Source organism: Antechinus flavipes, chromosome 5 (genome assembly GCF_016432865.1).
Source record: "Antechinus flavipes isolate AdamAnt ecotype Samford, QLD, Australia chromosome 5, AdamAnt_v2, whole genome shotgun sequence".
NCBI classification, from domain to species: domain Eukaryota; kingdom Metazoa; phylum Chordata; class Mammalia; order Dasyuromorphia; family Dasyuridae; genus Antechinus; species Antechinus flavipes.
The window spans coordinates 135,777,677-135,801,692 of NC_067402.1; the positions used below are offsets into that span (position 1 = coordinate 135,777,677).

The 24,016-nt window shown below is 33.6% G+C and overlaps 1 protein-coding gene across 7 annotated transcripts in view; it reads left to right on the forward strand.

Moving 5' to 3' along the window:
* DOCK4 (dedicator of cytokinesis 4) overlaps window positions 1-24,016 on the forward strand; it is a 506,986-nt gene that overhangs the window by 404,706 nt on the left and 78,264 nt on the right. For all 7 annotated transcript variants that reach the window (XM_052001087.1, XM_052001089.1, XM_052001090.1 and 4 more), the window contains exons 27-30: window positions 5,021-5,115; window positions 15,182-15,257; window positions 17,225-17,325; window positions 17,813-17,871. In XM_052001087.1, coding sequence (XP_051857047.1) covers window positions 5,021-5,115; window positions 15,182-15,257; window positions 17,225-17,325; window positions 17,813-17,871 — 331 coding nt within the window. The remainder of the gene's footprint in view (window positions 1-5,020; window positions 5,116-15,181; window positions 15,258-17,224; window positions 17,326-17,812; window positions 17,872-24,016) is intronic.

Consider the following 24,016-nt stretch of genomic DNA (forward strand, 5'->3'; position numbering starts at 1 on the left):
TATGCGTTTATAAAATCAGATATATCTTCTCCTTCATTTTTTGCTTTAATTAATGCTTTTTCTAATCTCGTCAAATTCTGCTTTACAGGAGAAGCTGACTGTGTTTCTGTCTCTCTCTCTCCCCCTTGTTCCACCCATGAAGGGTTAATTGCGGGGGGAGGGTCATGAGATGTGGAATCATCTAATTCCTCCTGCTGTGAAGTATCACACTCAGAATTGTAATTAACTCCATTCTCATCTGATTCGTCCTCCTTTTCACCCAGTAAAGTTGGTACTTCTTCCTCCTGTACTTTCCTTTTCATCATTCTATCACTTAAATAACTTCTTATAGCCAATTGTATTACATTATATGTATTAATTATTGAGTTAGGCCCATTTTTATTATAGAATTGACAAAGATCCTCTCCAACCAATTTCCATTCATTTAGATCTAATTCCTTATCAAGAGAGAAACAAGGACATATGTCCTTTACAGTTTGTAAAAGTTCAGTGATTTGCTGTAAACTTATAATTAAACCTTGGCTTTCCATAACTTTGACAATGCTCTCTAAACATTTTCCTTGAACAGAAACAGGCTGTTTTCTAAATATCTGTCCCATCTTAGCTGAAATTCTACTTTAACTCTTCTAACAAAATTTCTTTGTTGCACTCACCCTAATTTCTGGGTTGAAGAGTCTTTTCCACTGGATCAGGATCAGAGGCTTTTCCACTTGAATCAGGATCGTAGCTTTTCCACTGAAATCCACTGAGGGGTCTGTTTGTCCCACGTTCAGGGCGCCAAAATGTGGTGAGTTTTTCTCTTCTCAAAACACATCCAGGTGATAAAAGTTCAGATCTTTTATTATCCCAATATAGCCCGGTTAGCTTAGAGGCCTATCTCTCTGCTTGGTTCCAAGAGCTCTCTCCAAATGTCTTTAAATCCAAAGGTCTGGTCCTTCAGCCTCTGCCTCTGCTTTCTTCAGCCTCCAGCCAGCTCCAGTCTTCATGTCATTCCGCTGAAATCTCGACTTGTAGCGTCTTCACTCTCCCGAACTCTCGGACTGGCCCATTGGCCTATTTATGCTCCTTCCAGAGAGAGGGATTATGGGTAGTTCTACTTAGTACCTTGTTTCAGGTTCTGCCAAAACATCTTCTTGTAAGATTAGATCAACTCTAATTACTTAGCAGTTAGTAAGGATTCCAACAATTAAGCCATCTTTTGTGGGCAATGTAACCCATATTTGACTTTTCTGGATAATCAAGAACCTTGTTTAAATAATCTACAAACTTTCTTTTAATCAGAACTTGTTTTTCAGTATTTAATTCAATTAATAGGCAAGCATATATTTATTGCCATCTATATGCCAAGCAAAATAAAATTGTCCTCTGCTCTCAAAAATTCACATTTTATTTGGGTGGGAGGAATTCACTTTTAAACATCAACATATCAACTTGAAGCCAAGTTCAAGCTAAGTCCCATGTGAAGATAATAAAGTTAATATTAATTCACTATTCTGAATTTTTTAAAAAATGGCTTGAATTAATTTATGTGATTTACTTCTGTTAGTCCTGAGAACAGCCAATATCCCTGAAGTTCTTTCCTTGCAACTTCGGTTTTTTCTTTTAAAAACTTAATGAAGTGCCTTCATGTCTATTTTAGATGATAATGAATGTATTATGAAGATATTAGAGATTGAAAATCTGATGTTTGGACAGCATAATTTTCTGAAATATCTTCCACTTCCCTCTGATTTGACTCCAGCTTGTAGGGTAGAAAAGGGGCCGTCAGTGGTGAAATGGATAGAATGTTGGATATGGAATTAGGAAGACTTATCTCCCTGCATTACAAATAGGCCTCAGGCACTTACTGTGTGACCATGGGCAAGCCACTTAACCATGTTTGCTTCAGTTTCCTTATTTGTAAGATGAACTGGAAAAGAAAATGGAAAACCAGTCTAATATCTTTGTCCAAAAAAAGCCTAAATGGCATCTCAAAAAATCAGACATTCCTGAATAACAACAGGAAGGAATATAGGGTTATGAGAATTACAAAGAATATGATGAGAGACTTTTATTTGTTGGCTGGAGCAAAGGATATAATTGTATTCCTCTTACCAAATTAAAATTAGTGGAGTATGTGACCTTGTTCTTATCATTATCTAAGCAATATTGCTAAACAATATGAATATTATTTTACTTGAATACTAAAAAAAAAAGCCTATTACTAATTATTGTTAGACGAAGAAAAAGCACCTTTTTTTTCTGAGGAAGAACATTTAATATAATAAAAGTAAATTTTTAGAGAAAAGTTTAAAGAATATTATTGGAAATAGCACCTTGGAGATGTTCAAGCACTTAAGCTTAACCCTCCCCTCTCCCCTGAAAAAAATAGATTAAAAAAAAAAAAAACTCACCCTAGGCAGTAAACATTTGTTAAGGTCCTTATAGTGTGCTAGGCCTATGCTAAGTACAGGACAAAGAAAGGTAAGTAGAGATGGGTATGTACTTGGGCATGCAGGGGAACATGCACTAGTCCCCCCTCTGATATATTGGCTGTACAAATTATTGAGTTCTTATTGACTAAATGAACAGAGCCCATTCATGGCTATTTTTACAAGTTAGTGACTTCCTATTTGTAAATAGATCTCCAAATCCAATGCTCTCCATCTGGAGGCCATAACAAATAGAGATATGAATAAATGAAAAAAAACATAAAACAAAAATGTGGTCAAAATATTTATTGATTTGATTAAAAAACTGTTAGAGTGTATCTAGAAAATGCCATATCATAAACAAGAAATGTATTTTTATGTTTTTCTCTTTCTGTCTTCTATTGATTTGAGTGACAACCTTAATCTTATTTATAGAAAACTTACACGTTTAACAGATTTGTTACTGGATTTATTATTATACGAAATTCCAGCATTTTTGCTTATAACATTTTGCTGCTACATTTCAAACACATCAGAAAAATGGAAGCATATTTTCCTGAGACCTCTAGTATTAGCAGTCTCTCTTTTTAAATTTGGAATCTGTTTATTAATGATTCTGTAAGAATTTTATAAGAGAACTAAATTAAAAGAGATAATTGAAAGATAAAGCAAGACAGAGACACACACAGAGGACAGGGAGGGGAGAAAAGAAGGAGAGAGAGAAAAAAGCAAGAAAAAGAGAGAAAGGGGAAGGATAGAAGGAGGAAAGGATGGAGAGAAAGAGACAGAGATAGACAAAGACAGACAGAAACACACACACATACACAGAAAGAGAGCAATTTATTTCATTTTTGCAAAATCTATTTTATTTTCTCGGTTCCTTTCCAAAATAGGATATAATATTATGGCAGAATTTTGATGCCCCATTAGATATCTATTTTAGAAAAGGGCATCCATCTTCTAGAGTAACAAGAAATCCTTTGTCAGGTTATTCTGCTTGGTCAATTCAAAAGGAGCTTTTTTGCAAATGTGTCCATCCCTCTGGCCTATCATCTTTGAAGAGTGTCTTTAAACCTTCAGAGTTCTTTCTTGTCCTTCTCAAAGTTTGATTTTTTGAAAAATGCTATACAGTCCAGACAAAAGATTTGACAAGTCCTTTTCATTCTATAGGGGCCATGTACTCTTCTGTATCCCCAGTATCTAGCTCACTAACAAGTACTAAGTAGGTGTTTAATAAATACTTATTGATGATTGGTGTTAAAACCCATTCTGAGATAACCTGTTAGAACTGGAAGGAAGCTTAATGACCTGTTAGTCTCTCCCTCTCATTCTAGATGAAGTAACTGAGGTTGAGAGTGATGTGAATTATAATAACTAACCCTTCACATAATCACTTAAGGATTACAAGGGATTGTCATTAGTCTCATTTGATCTTCTCCACAGCTCTGTAAAGTAGCTGCTGTTATTTTCCCTGTTTTACAGAGGTGGATTTGAGAGTCAGAGAAATTGAATGTCTTGCCCGGAGTCCTGCAGCTAGTGCTGAGTCAGGATTTGAAGCTCACCTTTTCCTGACTGGATTCCAAATTCAGATATCTGTTCACTAAGCCACCCAGGTTTCGGATCAATAAGACTAGTGCTTTTCATTGTTCTCATTCTTAGGAAGATCAATCAATCAATGCACATTTCTTAAGCACCTACTAAGTGATAGGCAAGAAATTACAAAAGCTTGATCCCTGCCCCCAGGATATCATCCCCTTAGATGGGGGAGATATCATGTAAATAATTATGAACATGGAGGTTTGTTTGAGATGTTTTGATTTAAATATAAAATTTTTAAATTGACAAAAAGAAACATAATCCTAGAATCATAAAAACTTCTAGTTTAAAAAGTCTTAGCACTATGAAAAAGGAAATGTCAGTAGATTAAGATATATGCCAGACACTGTGCTAAATTTGGAGGATACAAAAAGAGGCAATTAGCTCATTTGATCCACACAATTAATGTCTGAAGCTGAATTTGAATTCAGGGCTTCCTAATTCCAAGTCCAGAACTCTATCCACTGAACTGCCTCAGCTTCCTGATGTGGTTGTCTTTAGTGTTCTACATGTTGCTACAAGTCTTCCACTTGTTTTCTTGCATCTAAATATAATGGCAATTAGGTGGCACAGTGGATAGAGTGCTGGGCCTAGAGTCAGGAAGATCTGAGTTCAAATTCTACCCCAGATATTCACTAGCTATGTGATCCTGGGTAAGTTAATTATGTTTGCCTCAGTTTCCTGATCTGTAAAATGACCTGGAAAAGGAAATGGGAAACCATTCCAGTATCTTTGCTAAGAAAATACCAAAAGGAGTCACAGACAAATACAACTAAACAATAACAACAAAACTATTAAAAGTTTAAGGACTGTAATTAGGAAAGTTAAAGGATAGGAAGATGCTCTGTGGTTACTTGCTGAAATATTTTGCTTCTCTTTTCTGTAATTGTTTTGTTTAGAAAATGCAATTAGCTCCAGCAATTTTTGATATTTCTTTTCTGTTTTCACTTGAATGTGTTAGTAATTACAATAAAATCAGAAAAAAAAAATTTTTTTTTCCCATTCTCTCTCAGGATTTCCTGCTGCAGATTTTTACTGTGTTTCGAATACTGATACGGCCTGAGATGTTTCCAAAAGACTGGACTGTCATGCGCTTGGTTGCTAACAAGTAAGATATGTTGTTTATAAATAGTTTTTCTCTTCAGGGAAAGAAGAATATATGAAAGGATCTTCTTGAAATCTCAAATTATTTTTGACTATCTTTTCCCCTGTATTAATTGATCTACTAAAGTAAATGTGACATATTGGAAAGGTATTGGGATATATGGAGAAAACAACCATGAGGTGAGAATTGGTTTCGATATACATTTGCGGAAGTGATCTATGTATCTAATTTCAAATCTCCAGGTAAAAGAGTGATAAAAGCTTTGAGACTATAGAGATTTTTATTAGACATGCTCAATATGGCTCCAACTACAGCATACATTTATAGAAGCAGACGTGTTAAAACTTTGTGAAGTAGCAAATCATATAATATGGCATAATGTATTTTAAATAACTGCAGAAGCAGTGTTGACAGTTCCAGCTTTTCTGTTTCTGCAGACAAATCAAGAATGTTGCTGCAGTCCTCTTTAGGGCTTGGAATATTTAGTGTGATATCGTGAGAAGAATGAAATTAAATTTCAGTTCAGCCAAAATCTAGGGCTCTGTATTTTTTGGTAACATTTAGCACTTAATAAATATATATTGGTTGATTGACTTTAATATATGGCTCTGATGTTTGGTTGCATTTACATGATTCCTGAATATGAGGATTGGGCTATTATAATAATGATCCACAGATCTTTTTTTTTTAAGTTTTTTTTTTTTTTAAACAGCTTAGTCTACATTGATAACCAGTACTTGGGTTTCTCCAGAAAGCTAGTGAGTTATTTGCTTTATCTGTGAATGCAGTGCAAACCAACAGACATGTTACATGTTTATAATTTGCCAAGAACTGTGTTGGAAATGGAAAGACTAAAACTAAGGAATCCCTGTCCTCGGATTGTTGATACTCTACCAAAAGTCAGGTCACCAAACTAAGGAGTTACTGGCCTAAAATCAGATTCAGCCTTTGAGTAACAAATAGTTTTTCAGGTTTATTTATTTTCAATCATATCTAGCATTAGTTTTGCCAGACCTGACCTTTGCTCAATATGCCATCTTTATACTTTTCTTTTTTAATTTCTTCTATATCTTGTTGTTTTCCCCTATATTCAGTTTTCTTCAGATGAGAAGAAAAATTAAATGACACATCATCAGTTTTAATAGCCATGTAAAACAACATAACTCACAAAATATAATAGCTGATATTCTAACAGAAATTCACCCTAAATACCCATTATTATGGAGCAGCAAGGAAGTACAGTGGATAGAGAATCAGCCTTGCAGTTAGCAAGGGCTGAATTCAAATCTAGCCTTAGACTTTTACTGGAAAAGTCAATTAATCTTTCCCTTACTTTCCTCACTTGTAAAATGAGCTGGAGAGGAAAATAATAAAGTACTCTAGTATCTTTTCCAAGAAAACTCCAATATCACAAAGATCACAAAGAATCAGACATGACTGGAATGACTGAACAACAACTCTATCATTATGTTATTGTTTAAGGGATGCCTTTGGTGCTGATGAGGGTCTGGTACTTCAGGTCTAGCCCATTACTCCAAGAGATAGATGTAAGGTATCATGACTACCTCTTCATTCTCTACTTCTTCCACACCCAACCTTGAACAGTAAACCAAAAAAAAAAGTGTGCTACATTTAAATATATATAGTATGCTTTTGTAATATATTTGGCAAATGAACTGCAAATAAACAGTTTTTGGCACATAATAAGTACTTTATAAATGTTTATTTGTTTTACAGAAAAAGTGTGTATATATTTATATGTCTGTGTGTATGTGTATTGAGTTGTGCTGCAAAGAGACTTCCAATATCCAGAGTAGTGACATTTGTGCCAGAATTTATACTGCAGAAATAAACAAAATTGAATGACTAAGTGTGAGAGAATACAAATCTCTCACTGACTGCATGTCAGATGAGCTTCCAGTAATTCCAATCTTCAAGAACAATGCATAAATGATCTAAAAGCCGAGAAATGGAGAAGCCAATGAAAAGAACTTTTGAAGTCAAATCATTCCATTCAGACTGTGCAGGATGTAATAGATTAGAACAAACAACAAAAAGCTCTTCAAGCTATCCATTTTATAGTAAGGGATTGATGATAAATACAAGGCTTCACCTGGCATGTTATATGACTCTCCCTTGCCCTGACAAAATTTGTCTTTACTAGATAACCAGGAAGCACTGTAGCAGAAGTGATCTATCACTGCTGATAGTATCTAAAAGCTGAGTAATTTGGTGTAACAACAGAAGGAATATCGCCCTTGTTCCTTATTATAGATTGTAAAGGAAATGAGTCTGTAAGTTGCAGTGGGAAAGGCCCTGGATTTACATCAAGAGGAACTTAGTTCAAGCCCTGGGTTTGTTATTAATTATTTGTGTGATTTCCTCATAGTTACCTTAAGCTAAGAAAGAGCCGAGCTTGAGCAATCCTACAGGGAGACACTGACACCATTCTGTTGGAATAACACTACCAGGCCCAAGAGTTCTGGGTCTAGGGTCCATAGAGACCCTGGGCTAGGGTCCATAGAGACCCTGGGCTAGGGTCCATAGACCTGCCATGCTGCTATCATCCAGACACAGTAGTTTGATATCCCAAAGATCCTATTTCATCTCTGTCTTTGAGAACCAATAAGAAACTACTGATTACAGCAATTCTTTTTATTTTATTCTATTTTATAACAACTTTTTATTGACAGAATCCATGCCAGGGTAATTTTTTTTTTTACAACATTATCCCTTGCATTCGCTTCTGTTCTGATTTTTTCCTCTCCCTCCCTCCACCCCCTCCCCAGATGACAAGCAGTCCTATATATGTTAGATATGTTGCAGTAGATCCTAGATATAATATATGTTTGCAGAACTGAACAGTTCTCTTGTTGCACAAGGAGAATTGGATTCAGAAGGTATAAATAACTCGGGAAGAAAAACAAAAATGCAAATAGTTTACATTCATTTCCCAGTGTTCTTTCTTTGGGTGTAGCTGCATCTGTTTATCATTAATCAATTGAAACTGAGTTAGGTCTGTTTGTCAAAGAAATCCACTTCCATCAGAATACATCCTCATACAGTATCGTTGTTGAGGTATTTAATGATCTCCTGGTTCTGCTCATTTCACTTAGCATCAGTTCATATAAGTCTCTCCAAGCCTCTCTGTGTTCATCCTGCTGGTCATTTCTTACAGAACAATAACATTCCATAACATTCATATACCACAATTTACCCAGCCATTCTCCAATTGATGGGCATCCATTCAATTTCCAGTTTCTAGGCATATAGTAATTATTTATTCAGAATAATCATCCTCTTAAAAAGTGCAAAGTTCATAGGCTTTATTCCAGAACATTGGTTGAATCTCAGGCCAGTTGTTTCATTCATTAATAATAAAAAGTGTTTTTTGTTTGTTTGTTTGTTTGTTGTTGTTGAGAATAAACTGAGAATTAGCTTTGTAACAGAAAGCAAGGTTTGTACTTAAAAGTTCAAGGTATGACATGAAAAAAGTCATATTTTCCATCCACTAGAAGGCCTGGAAAAAATTGTTAGTGATAACCAATTTATAGTTTCAAAATGTATATGAATTTTCTGTTATTTCTCCAGCTTTAAAATGTGAGCCATAAACCTTGTTAGAAGGCTTTTATTAATAGATAATATATTTAAGTTAAGTTTTTGTCAATTACAGATAAAACACTGTGCCTAAATGTCCTAAAAGACATCCACTTACATATAATTTGGTACTGTTATGATTTAATTTAATTAATCATCAACACTTGTCAGCATCTATAGAACACTGCAATTTATACTATGTAGGGATGGTGATAAGGATTAGACCTTCAATTTTATTGGTGTAGGAAACTTGGAAGCTCCTTCTACTACTGCAGGTCGGTGCAATTACTAGTCTTAAAGAATAATTTGAGCCCCTGAGAGAGGTTAGGTAATATGCCCAGGGTCATACAGTCAATATGGATTGCTTTACTTCACTGCCCCTTGGTTACACATAGAGATGGTCACAAAATAGAGCAATCAAACACTCAATTAATAAAGACTGACTGAGTACCTACTATGTGCTATAAAGCACTGGGGTTACAAAAAGAGGTAAAAAAATTTGTTTTTCAGTCAAGGAGTTTAAGATCTAATGCTATCACCCACAAGTATTCTTCTCCCTTAATTAGAAATTCTGACATTCCCTTATCTGACTATAATCTTGTCTTATCTCTCCCTAACCTTAAGTACTTTCTTAGATTATTAACTCTACTTTGATTTCATTTTCCTCCTTTTCCAGCTTCAAATCAACCAGTGCTCATTTTAAATGTATGTTGTCTTTTGCTCTAGAATCCCATATCCCTTGTCCTAAACTTTAATCCTGGATGACTCACACTATCTACCTCCTCCATTCCTACATATGAATTTCTATACATATTGTAGATCTTCATCTTGTTCAATAGTAGGGAAGTAGAAAGAAAGGGGTTATATAAGAGAGGGAGTCTTCCCCAGACTTGTAGGTCTTAACTTTAAAGGAAACCCAAGTATAAGAATTCTTTCCCCCTAACTATAGAAATAAATGATGAGGCCAGAAGGTAGTTGAATAGACAATAAAAGTAACTATAGATAAATAGAAAAAGTTATACCTACTTGCTTTTAGTAAATAATTGGAGTAAGCCAGGAACGAGAATCGAGTTGTGCTATAAGACCACATGATTTAAAAAAAAAATAGGAATTTCATGTTCATATGGTTAAAGGTTATTTGGAAACTTAAAAGGTAAAGATGGGATAACTTCTCTTTTTAGGTTTGTAGCTTTTTAATGCTTAATAATGAATAGTAAATGCTTACGATAATATAAAAGTGATTACTACTACTACAACAACTCTATCATTATGTTATTGTTTAAGGGATGCCTTTGGTGCTGATGAGGGTCTGGTACTTCAGGTCTAGCCCATTACTCCAAGAGATAGATGTAAGGTATCATGACTACCTCTTCATTCTCTACTTCTTCCACACCCAACCTTGAACAGTAAACCAAACCACTAAAAAAAAAAAGTGTGCTACATTTAAATATATATAGTATGCTTTTGTAATATATTTGGCAAATGAACTGCAAATAAACAGTTTTTGGCACATAATAAGTACTTTATAAATGTTTATTTGTTTTACAGAAAAAGTGTGTATATATTTATATGTCTGTGTGTATGTGTATTGAGTTGTGCTGCAAAGAGACTTCCAATATCCAGAGTAGTGACATTTGTGCCAGAATTTATACTGCAGAAATAAACAAATTGAATGACTAAGTGTGAGAGAATACAAATCTCTCACTGACTGCATGTCAGATGAGCTTCCAGTAATTCCAATCTTCAAGAACAATGCATAAATGATCTAAAAGCTGAGAAATGGAGAAGCCAATGAAAAGAACTTTTGAAGTCAAATCATTCCATTCAGACTGTGCAGGATGTAATAGATTAGAACAAACAACAAAAAGCTCTTCAAGCTATCCATTTTATAGTAAGGGATTGATGATAAATACAAGGCTTCACCTGGCATGTTATATGACTCTCCCTTGCCCTGACAAAATTTGTCTTTACTAGATAACCAGGAAGCACTATAGCAGAAGTGATCTATCACTGCTGATAGTATCTAAAAGCTGAGTAATTTGGTGTAACAACAGAAGGAATATCGCCCTTGTTCCTTATTATAGATTGTAAAGGAAATGAGTCTGTAAGTTGCAGTGGGAAAGGCCCTGGATTTACATCAAAAGGAACTTAGTTCAAGCCCTAGATTTGTTATTAACTATTTGTGTGATTTCTTCATAGTTACCTTAAGCTAAGAAAGAGCCGAGCTTGAGCAATCCTACAGGGAGACACTGACACCATTCTGTTGGAATAACACTACCAGGCCCAAGAGTCCTGGGTCTAGGGTCCATAGAGACCCTGAGCTAGGGTCCATAGACCTGCCATGCTGCTATCATCCAGACACAGTAGTTTGATATCCCAAAGATCCTATTTCATCTCTGTCTTTGAGAACCAATAAGAAACTACTGATTACAGCAATTCTTTTTATTTTATTCTATTTTATAACAACTTTTTATTGACAGAATCCATGCCAGGGTAATTTTTTTTTTTTTTACAACATTATCCCTTGCATTCGCTTCTGTTCTGATTTTTTCCTCTCCCTCCCTCCACCCCCTCCCCAGATGACAAGCAGTCCTATATATGTTAGATATGTTGCAGTAGATCCTAGATACAATATATGTTTGCAGAACTGAACAGTTCTCTTGTTGCACAAGGAGAATTGGATTCAGAAGGTATAAATAACTCGGGAAGAAAAACAAAAATGCAAATAGTTTACATTCATTTCCCAGTGTTCTTTCTTTGGGTGTAGCTGCATCTGTTTATCATTAATCAATTGAAACTGAGTTAGGTCTGTTTGTCAAAGAAATCCACTTCCATCAGAATACATCCTCATACAGTATCGTTGTTGAGGTATTTAATGATCTCCTGGTTCTGCTCATTTCACTTAGCATCAGTTCATATAAGTCTCTCCAAGCCTCTCTGTGTTCATCCTGCTGGTCATTTCTTACAGAACAATAACATTCCATAACATTCATATACCACAGTTTACCCAGCCATTCTCCAATTGATGGGCATCCATTCAATTTCCAGTTTCTAGGCATATAGTAATTATTTATTCAGAATAATCATCCTCTTAAAAAGTGCAAAGTTCATAGGCTTTATTCCAGAACATTGGTTGAATCTCAGGCCAGTTGTTTCATTCATTAATAATAAAAAGTGTTTTTTTTTGTTTGTTTGTTTGTTGTTGTTGAGAATAAACTGAGAATTAGCTTTGTAACAGAAAGCAAGGTTTGTACTTAAAAGTTCAAGGTATGACATGAAAAAAGTCATATTTTCCATCCACTAGAAGGCCTGGAAAAAATTGTTAGTGATAACCAATTTATAGTTTCAAAATGTATATGAATTTTCTGTTATTTCTCCAGCTTTAAAATGTGAGCCATAAACCTTGTTAGAAGGCTTTTATTAATAGATAATATATTTAAGTTAAGTTTTTGTCAATTACAGATAAAACACTGTGCCTAAATGTCCTAAAAGACATCCACTTACATATAATTTGGTACTGTTATGATTTAATTTAATTAATCATCAACACTTGTCAGCATCTATAGAACACTGCAATTTATACTATGTAGGGATGGTGATAAGGATTAGACCTTCAATTTTATTGGTGTAGGAAACTTGGAAGCTCCTTCTACTACTGCAGGTCGGTGCAATTACTAGTCTTAAAGAATAATTTGAGCCCCTGAGAGAGGTTAGGTAATATGCCCAGGGTCATACAGTCAATATGGATTGCTTTACTTCACTGCCCCTTGGTTACACATAGAGATGGTCACAAAATAGAGCAATCAAACACTCAATTAATAAAGACTTACTGAGTACCTACTATGTGCTATAAAGCACTGGGGTTACAAAAAGAGGTAAAAAAAATTTGTTTTTCAGTCAAGGAGTTTAAGATCTAATGCTATCACCCACAAGTATTCTTCTCCCTTAATTAGAAATTCTGACATTCCTTTATCTGACTATAATCTTGTCTTATTTCTCCCTAACCTTAAGTACTTTCTTAGATTATTAACTCTCCTTTGATTTCATTTTCCTCCTTTTCCAGCTTCAAATCAACCAGTGCTCATTTTAAATGTATGTTGTCTTTTGCTCTAGAATCCCATATCCCTTGTCCTAAACTTTAATCCTGGATGACTCACACTATCTACCTCCTCCATTCCTACATATGAATTTCTATACATATTGTAGATCTTCATCTTGTTCAATAGTAGGGAAGTAGAAAGAAAGGGGTTATATAAGAGAGGGAGTCTTCCCCAGACTTGTAGGTCTTAACTTTAAAGGAAACCCAAGTGATAAGAATTCTTTCCCCCAAACTATAGAAATAAATGATGAGGCCAGAAGGTAGTTGAATAGACAATAAAAGTAACTATAGATAAATAGAAAAAGTTATACCTACTTGCTTTTAGTAAATAATTGGAGTAAGCCAGGAACGAGAATCGAGTTGTGATATAAGACCACATGATTTAAAAAAAAAATAGGAATTTCATGTTCATATGGTTAAAGGTTATTTGGAAACTTAAAAGGTAAAGATGGGATAACTTCTCTTTTTAGGTTTGTAGCTTTTTAATGCTTAATAATGAATAGTAAATGCTTACGATAATATAAAAGTGATTACTACTACTACTACTACTCTACCACTACTGTATTTCTAACTGCTGCCACTGCTACTACTGTTCTCCATTTTCCTTTCCTTTAATATGAAACATAGAGAAGAAAATCATGTCATTTTCCTCTCTACTCATTTCACAGTTTGTTCTGCCTTTGCCCTACTCAAATGGACATTACTCAGCTGCATTACCATGTCATTTCATTAGAAACTCAAAAATGTTTTCAATATAAAGATGAGGAAAATTCTGCAATATATTGGTTATATTTGTTTTCTTCCACCTGTTTGAGTCTTTTTTCTAGTTTTTTTTTTATGTAGAACAAGATTGTATATGCAATCAGATTTTGTGAATCATCTAAATAATTAAAATGAATCATACCTTTACATCTTCTTTGTGCTGTTGCAATAATTTCTCCAGCAAAACTCTCCAACCTCTTATTTTTAACTCATTTATCTACTCTTATTCATTCTCCTAATTACTGCGGAATATAACCACATGTTCCATTCCATTTTGAAACAATTCATCTGGCTCAAGTAATTAAAAATTAACGTATGACTCAAAGTTTTCATTTAGTTTTCAACTTAATTGATTGCTCAAAAAACTAACAGACAACTGAAGAACAAAATTGTTTACTTTGCTTTCCTTTTTTTTTTGTCCAGTAGATGCTTTATGTATATGAAAACTTTCTCTGAAACTCCAGAATGTTCTCCTCTCATTGCTCCTTATTTGTTCACATTGTACCTATTCATAAAGATCTTTTTCAGGTTTTCTTCTTCTGTAAAACTTTCCCTAATCACTCCAATACACACTGATACCTCTTTTCTCTAAATGTTGATGGCACATCTGGTCTATTTGATATAATTTACCACTTCATTTATGATGGTTTTCTCTTGTTGCTTCATTGCTTCCCATGAAGCAATCTTGCCCTTCCAGCTAGTTTAGAAAGGAAACTTCTTGAGATAACTAACCAGGTACCCCATGTCTCTAGTTTTCCCAATGATCTAAGATGAATACTAAGTATATTGTAACCATGAAAAAGTTAGTGACTTTCAATTTGGTCTGTCCCTCCCTTTCTCTCTCTCTCCCTCCCTCTCTCTCTCTCCTGCTCTTCTTCCTTCTCTCTTTTTTTTCTCTCTCTTACCCATGAAATATAGTTCATTTTATACTGCTTATGGGACATTATGTATAATCTTTGCATAATTTAAATTAGATAAATAATTTGTGATCAATATAGTACAAAACATCAAAATTCCATCTTCCTCTTCTAAAACATATTGAATAAACAAGTTTTCCTAAATAAGACTCCATGGCTTCAAAGTAATGATGCTTTTACTAGTATTTCTAATCCTTTTTGTATATTTTACAATTACTTCATATTTCATATGTAATTTTACCATTTATCCTTTCTATAGTTGATTTTTATTAAAAGTCAGTTCATTTCTGCTACAAAATGAAATGAGAGACCCATGAGAACAATTTATACAGTATTGCAGAGATCATCAATTTTGAAAGACATAGTAATCTTGATTAATTCAATGACTAAACATAATTCCACAATTATCATGATGAGGCAGGCTGTCCATCTCTAGATAGAAAGTTGGTGAGCTCAAAGGGCATATTGAAGCATATTTTCTTTTATTTCTTCTTCTCTTCTTCCTACTCCTTGTTGGATAAAGTTAAAGGAGAAATTTGTTTTACACGACTACATATTTGTAATGGGTTTTATTTTTTGTGTCCTCTCAATGGATAGGAATGGAAGGAAGGAAGAATTTGGAACTAAAGATAAAATTGAATTAAAAAATAAAAAAAGTTCATCTACTTAATATGCCTTTTTCTTTAATTACTAGTGTCATCATCACAACAGTTTTGTATCTCTCAGATGCCCTTCGTAAGAATTTCTTAAATGAAAACTTTGATTATAAGGTGAGTGTCTATTTAAATTATTGCTCAATATTATATCTTTTTTTCTGTGGCTCTAAAATAAATATATTCTTGCTGCTTTTAGTTAAAAGCTCTCACTAAAAGATTTTTTTTTCCTTAATAAAAGAAGTCATATAGTATTAACTTCTTAACTCACTTAAATAGCCAGAGTCTATAATACCAGCCATAGTGGGAAAGAAGGATAGAAATTCTCTTTAGCTTGGGATTTCTGAGCTACTATGGTTTTTGCTGATTTAGTTATATGCACCAAGTTCAGCATTAATATGGTACACTCAAGGAAGCAAGGGGACACTAAGGAGGACTGAATTTATCAATGGAACAAATCAAATGGAACAAATCAAAGCTCTCATTAGTAGTAGGCCCTGGACTATTAGTAGCTCCTTTACTTTCAGACTAGGTGAGAGAGAGAGAGACCAAACTTAAAACCAGAACCAAAAAACTTGGGAAAGAAAATACAACAGAAGTAGTTGCTTAAAATATATATATATAATCATAGATTTCTAGTGCTATTTCTTCTTGTCCTCCAAATCACGTTAGTGGAAATACAGAATAATGTTTTTAGAAGATTCACAATATTTTTATTTTATAGGACTTGGTAAAGAAAAGTTTTTTATTTAAGTTTTGTTCAGAGGAAACAATATCATAGCTTTCTTCATATTCATGAAAGCTAGTGTAATTCATGTAGAATTGCGTGAGAATTTATGAAATACAATTTTATTCAAGACATTATTAGTAATAAGGGAAGTGAGAGAGGTGGCATAATGGAAAGAACATTAGAGTTAGAAGTTCTGGGTTTGAATTCCAACTCTTCTTTTCCTTACCAACTATATGATCTCAGGCAAATGATTTAATCTTTTATGTATTTATTTTCCTAAAATTATTTTAATGTTCCTTACAACTCTTAACATTTTGTAATTCTTAACTAAGAACTAACATCAGAAAAATGGATTGAGCCACTAGTGGTGCCCTACTTTACTTTTAACACTGTGCTAATGACCCCAAAAAGCAGAATAATATGCCTACCTTTCTTTCCCAAGGTGGAGAATTATTGGTGTAGATTATGACATACAATAAAGACCTTCACTAAAGTATTGGTTAATTTTGATAGATCTTTTGTCTCTTAAAAAATTCTTTATTATAAAATTAGCTCTCAGAGAGAGAAAAGAGATTGCAAATTTTAAGTAATATAAAAATAAAAGGAATCAGTAAACAATAAATAAGTAAATAATTTTATAGCATTCAGTTTTGGTTTCTCTTCTTTTTAGTCAATTGTGTATATTGTTTTCTTGGTTCTGCTTTTTATACTCTGCATCAATTCATATAATTGTTCCCATTCTTCTGAATTCTTTTTTTTTAAAACAACATAAATTCCAATGCATTCACGTACCATATTTTGTTTAGTCATTCCCTAAAAAATAATTACTATGAATATTTTTATTTATATGTGGCCTTTCTTTCAATCCCTGACTTCTTATGCAATAGGATTTGTGGATCAACGGGATTTTAAAGTAATTCCATTTTTTTTTCATAATGGTTGGACTAATAAACAGTTCCAATGACAGTATCTTGATGTGTCTGACCTTCTGCAATCCCTACAATTTTTTGGCTTTTTCCATCTTTTGTTTTTTCCAATTTTCTTCATGTGAAGTTTGATAGTAATTTGATTCATTCTTTATATGGTTGTTATGCTTTGGGGAATTCTTTTCTTCTTATTATACTACTTAAGAATAGCAATTTCAAAATGGTATTTTTTTATAAGTTCATCCCTAAATTAAACAACAGTGAATTCATCTTTCTGATGTCTCATTTTCCTTGAAAATACACTGGAGTATAATGATATACAAATAATTGGACAATTGACACAGACCAGATCAGACACAACCTGAATTGTGAGGAGTAGTAGTTTCAAAGAGAAACTGCAACATTTACATATCTTTTTCTTCCTATAGATCTGGGATTCCTACTTTTACCTCGCTGTCATTTTCATAAATCAGTTGTGTCTGCAGTTGGAGATGTTCACACCTTCCAAAAAGAAAAAAGTTCTAGAAAAGTAAGTACCAACACTGGCTCAAATGACAAATTTTGGGCTATTAAAGAGAATATTCTTCAAATCACTGTAAATTCATGAATACTGTACATAAATCCAACATCTTTTTATTCCGTGGAAAAAAAACATTGAGGTTTTAGGATAAAAATAGAATTCTTTTTCAAATATACAGAAGACTAAATGGTTTTTGATGTCTTTTCAAATTCTGAGATTCTATGGTCAAAATGAGAAGCAAATTTTTCTTTAAATTTCAGTGATTTGTGTTTACTTGCATAAGAAATTCAGTCTTTTCTATGTTTCTGAATGGTCTAAAGTTTAGAATATGAAGCAAATAAAGTTAAACTAAGTTTATGAATTGATTGGGAAATACTCAAATATATTGTGTGTACTTGATATTACTTGATAGAAATGTTTCACTTAATTCAGAATAATGTAATATCATAAACATTTCATTATTCCACTAATTAACCTTAGATTTGTTTATTTTCAGATATGGTGATATGCGGGTAACAATGGGTTGTGAAATCTTCAGCATGTGGCAAAATTTAGGTAAGGAAAATTAAACCATTTAATATTCTTTTAATTGTAGTGACAGTGAAGAATGAAAAAAAGTAATATCTAAAAGACAAAATTTGGAGGAAAACAGGTATCAATGGAAATATCCACAGAACTGCTTCACTTTGATGAGATTTCAGCTAATTTTTCTGCAGTCTTTTTGAAAAAAATTATTAGAGCTAAAAACTAAAATGGGAGTCTTCTGATCTAGAGTATTCAGGAAGTCTATTTTCTGCCACTGGTACTAGTTCTCTAGAATGTTATTCCTTCATCTTACAATCTTAGACTGGTTGTTCTGTATCATGTAACTGGTCATTTTTTCTGGGCTAAGCATCAGGCCATTCCTCATCCCAGCATCCCAACTGTTGTTGGTCAATTGTTTCAGTCCTGTATTCTTCATGATGCTATTTGGAGTTTTCTGGCAAAAATATCCAATGATTTGCATCTCCAACTTACTTTACCACTGAAGAAACTGATGTTAAATAAGATTAAACAACTTGCCCAAAGCCAGGACATGGCTGAGGCTGGATTTGAACTCATTTCTTTCTGACTCTAGGCCTGGCTTTTGATCCTCTGCACATACAGCTGCCTGCAAGACACTATAAAAGAGAATCACAGGGCCAGTTAGTTTATTTTCAACTCCTTTCTCCAGGGATTTGTTGTTCATTTATTCAGTTATGTCCAATTCTTCATGACTCTATGAACCATACTGTCTATGGGGTTTTCCTTGGCAGATACCGGACTGCTTTGCATTTCCTTTCCCAGTGGATTAAGGACAAGAGAGGTTAAATAAGTTGCCGCAGCCAGTATTCTAAATTCTGTTTTAAGGCCAGAATTTAATTATGTTCTTCCTGACTACAAATCCAGCACTCTGTCCACCCAATTGACTCCTATTCCAACTGTTCCTGATTTCAGATGGCTTGTTTAAAAACTACCCATGAGATGAGGAAGACCAAGTAAAGAGAAGTGTTGTGAAGGAATAATAATTATCATAATTATAATAATAAATAATGATAAGTGGCTAACACCTTAAGTTTGCAAACTATATGTTATTTAATTTAATCCTTACAGCAACCTGGGAGGTACACAGTATTATTATCCTCATTTTTTCAGGCAAAGAAACTGAGGGCTGAGTGGTTAAGTGGTTGCCTAAAGTCAAAGTGGTTAAGTGACTTGTCTAAAGTCAAACATCTGGTAAGTCTCAGAGATAGGATACAAATCCAGGTCTAGAAAATTTAGTGCTCTATCAACTAATAGTTGTCTAGAATTTTATCAACTGAGTTAGCCAGCTGCCTCAGAATCCCATGGTCTTCCTGTACTTTATGGTAGCTTTCCCCAGCAGAACTTGACCCTGCTTTTATCTTGGGCTGTAACTATGCCAGTAGCATTATGATAGGTTCTTTGCCATTTTAGGTTTCTCTATCTCCTCATCAAGGAAATGCTGTGACCTCCTCATAATATATTATATCCTAAATTTCAAGACCTTTCCCCAGGCCCTCCCTTTTCTCACCATTGTATTTTTTCCATTTGCCACAATCCCTAGATTTGGTGCTGAAAAAATACAGTATCTTTGTATTTTGATACTTAATTAATAATCAATATTTAAATCACTCATTATTCCAGAAAATAAGTACTTCATTTCTATTGATTTACTAATTTGGGTAATTGCTCAGTTTCTATAAGACTCCCAAATTGAAACTACAAATTCTCTAAAGTTCAATTTGAGTTTCATAAAGCATTAACTTTGAGTATCATTATTCTGTTAAACTTTATTCCTTTATGCCATATCATAAAGAGTATTACAAAATGATTTAAAATATCTACAGTTGCTAAGAGACTGTTATTTCAATTTGGGCTAATCTTCCCCACCAGCAAGGGCATATTATTTCTGCAAACTGATGATGCAGACTTGGTCACACTAAAAAGAACTAGCATTCAAAAGAGAAATTGTTTTAGAATTTCATTGGCACTAGATCTCTTCTATATGTTTATAACTTATTTAATTTGGTCACTGTTTTCAGCTATGTAAATTTATTTTAAAAATCTGCTCTTTTATCATTTGATTGTATGGTTATAGTAGTTTATCTCTTTGAATTAAATGTGTATTAAGTACTATGCTTTTTAAATTTTTTTTTTTAAGAATATGTTATAAAACCAGGTTTAGGCATATTTCTGCTTAAAAAGTAAGGGAATCCAACCAACACAAAAGGCATAAATATCACTCTTACTATATGAGAGTACAAGATAATATAATAAAGGCTGTATGCATATGAATTGCCACATGAAGATATATATATATTGAAGTTTTTGCATTGGGGGGCTTTCTTATTTTTTTTCTCTCAGCAAACAATAATGAAACTATATCCTAAAGGAATATTTAATGAAATTGAGTTGTGTACCATTCCAGACTTTTGGATAATTATTCAATTTAACAAGTCATCTATAGAGCCTGCCAAGAATTATAATAAGCAATTGAAAAAAGTCTCCCTTATCATTGGCTACCATTCTTGTCCCCTGATTAGAATGTAAGTTCCCTGAGATTGATACTAGCACTTAGCACAATACTTCATAATTAATGATACTAATAACAAATTAATAAATGTTTTATCATCCATCTCTTTATTCCTTCTAGACTTGGGTGGTATTGCAATAAAATAACTCCAGGATTGTACCTCTCTTTACTAAATTTTTACAGTGTTTTATCTTTACTGTCTTTACTAAATATCTTTACTAAAATTTTATAGTATTTTGGGGGTTTTTTTCTGTCTTTTATTTGAGAACCTATTTCAATAAAATGATGACCCGAAGTTCCACAAGGTTGACTATTTAAACTGATTGTGGGTAGAACCATGGTAACTTTGACTCATGGCATGATGTTCCCAGACCTTGAATAAAGACGTCTTTTCCAGTAAAAGCATGTTTCTCTAAGTGCTGGACAATAAAGCTAACTATCCACATCTGTGACACAGCTGCCAAAGTGATCAGAATAAACCTCAGGGCAAGCTGTGCAGTAAGTTTTGCTTGCTTGTCATTTTTTTTCCTGATATTAGAGTTGGCTAGAGAAGACCTAGAGGTTCATAGCTTTAGAGAAAGAGTAGAGGTTAGTGCATCCTTGTGGTCTTCATCACTGGACCACGGATGCTCAGATTCGTGCTTTGATGATCTAGCTGTAATGTAATAAATGTTTGCTCTGACCCACCCCAACCCCTAACTAATATAGAATTTTCAGATTCCTAAACTTGAGTAATAGCATGCAAAGTAGCCCATGTGCTGATTTAGACAAAATAGCATTCTTATAAGGCAAAATGATTTGTTTCCAAGAGGGAAGCAAACTGTGCACACAATTTTTCTCCTATTTCAATTTCCAAGGAATATTTGACAATTTCCTAGTGATCAGAACTGCAACTATAAAACAATTTATATTGCTTAGTGAATTGACTTCAGCTTGGGTTAAAATGGCCCTTATTCTATCAAAGAGAATGATCAAAACAAATAGATAATCAGTTGATAATCAATATCCCTATGTGATAGGCACTGCCAAGTGCTAGTAATATAAAGAAATAGCAAAAATAGCCTCTGCTCTCCAAATACCCCATTAGGGGGCATATGGATGGTGGGTGAAAACTAATCTCAAAGGCAAAGGTACCCATATTTAGGAGGAATAAGAAAGGATTTCTTCAGAAGGTGACATTTCAATTAATTCTTGAAGAAAGTCAGGGATCTAAGAGGAGGGAGTGAATATAGGACAGTTGGTGCAGGATCATGGAGAAGAAAGATCAGTTTGTAACAGACCACATAAAAAGGCATGATATATAAGAAAATTGGAAAGGTAGCCAGAAAGCAGGTTATGAAGAGTTGTATATGCCTGAGCAAGACAATATCTTTGAATCTAGAACTAGTGAATAAGGAGTCATTGGAATTTATTGAGAGGGAGGAACGGGCTCACATGGTCAAAATTATGTTTTAGAAAAATCATTTTGGCAAAACTATGTGGAAGGTAGATTAAAGAGATTTGAAACAAGGAAACAAATTAGAAGATTATAATAAAAGTCCAGGCAAGAAGAAGTGCATAGTTATTAGCAAAGTGGCTATGTGAGCCAGAGATGTTGTGAAGGTAGAAATGACATTATTTGGCAATAGGTCAGTGTATAAGATAATTGAAAATAGGGAATCATGAATAGTCCCAAGGTTAGTTAACTAGGAGACATGCCTAGAACCATTTCTAAAACAGTGTCACATATTCCCTATATTTGAGGTTCTTTAAGACTTATTAACCTGAAAACTTTTTTTATGTTTTTCATATTCTAATCAGGAATAGAGGATCATTTATTTAGAGCTAAAAGTGGCCACCTAGTCTTCCTCCTTTAACAGTTAAGGAAGTTAATTCCCAGAAAGTTAAAGGACTTGCCCAAAGTAACACAGGTGATAAGTATGAGAAGTAAGGTTAGGTCCTCTTAGTCCAAAGCTAGTGTTTTTTCCACTGGACCATGGTACCTTCAAGGTGTCCATTTATTCTTTGGCTGTTGCTTCATTTTCCTGATCCCTGATACCATTAGTCTAGAAACTATTCTTTAAAAGGTGTTCTTCTTTCAAAAATGAATGCAGAAATACAAAGAATCCAGAATTTTGAAGGTTGTCAGTAGGTAGTAAAGGAGATTTTTTTTCTAGGAGAGAAAAATAAGGAAAAAATACCTTTTATTAATATCCTTGGTAGGCTTAAACATGGCTCTCTGAAGCTACTGAGAATTGAGGACTATGACCCTTGTTTTCGGTAAAGTACTGTGAGTGACCAGTGAGCTTATTTGGAGGGTACTTTATTAATTTAGGAACTTAAGTATATATTTTGCATAATCTGATATATGTATATTTGTTATTATATTTAAAATGTTGATACTGATATTTTAGAGGAACTATAACTTCCTTAGGAAGTTCACTGAAACAGCTCATAGTATCTCCACAGCTCCGTCAGTCTTTTAGCTACTTGTCCATATGCTTCCTAAAAATCCTCCATTACAGATTTACCTCAAATCTGGAAATGCTTACTCTTTTAACATCCTAGATACACCCTATAGGCTACTTGGGGTGATCATCTCAATCTTATTTTCATCATTCTCATCATTTTCATTGATTCTCATTCTCATTTTCTCAACTCTCTATTTTATTAGTGCACATCTTTACCGTTTTCTCTTGTGCCAGTTTTTAAATAAAAATTGTCTTGAGTAACATGTGTAAGCCTGCTTATGAAACTATAATTCTTTTGAAATCATGGTGTCCATGATTCACAGCTATACAGAATCTTTGTGAGAATACTGGTATAAAAGAAATGGGCTTGTTCAAAGAAGGAATACAAATTTGCTCATTTCACTTACTTTTAATAGTTTTTCAGTTTTCTTATAAATAAGGTTTACAATTGTAGAATTTTAAGGAATCTTGTATCTGTCCATTAAAAAAATCATAAACAAGAATTTGAGAATTCAAAAAATATTTTCAATTTAACAAAAAGTAAGATTAGTATAGTCCCTACTCCAAGTACAGATTAGTGAAGCATTTGATACCTTTAACTAGTTTATTTGTGGTCATCTGAATTTGACATGCCATTTCATGATTTTGTGCTTTTATATAAACTATCCTCCACACATGGAATGAAACTTTTCCTTATCATGGCTTCTTAAAATGACTAGCTTTCTTCTAATCTTGGTTTATGTGTCACTTTCTACAGGGAGCATTTCTTGATTCCTAATTATCTCAATTCTCTTTTATTTATCTGATTACATGTTGGTTTCTCAGGACTAGCAGGGATGTTCCTAGTTTTTGTCTCAGCCTCAGTGCCTTGTATACCGTAGGTATTTAATAAAAAATTGAACTGAAAAGAAGGAACTATCACCATCCTAGTAAAAAACAAATAAATTTTTTTTTCTGGAGTTAGCATGAAACAGACAGTAGTGTCTGTCAAGTAGAAATAAGCATCCATTTTCCAGAATTGTACTGAGGAATCTAAAGGGAGAAAAAAACCTTAAAGTTTATTGAATATTATTTTTTGCTACATGTGATTATCTAATAGAAATTACTGAATGTTAATTTCATTTAACTGTATTGGAAAATCATGTTTTGTTTTGTTTTGTTTCCTTCTCAGAAAGAA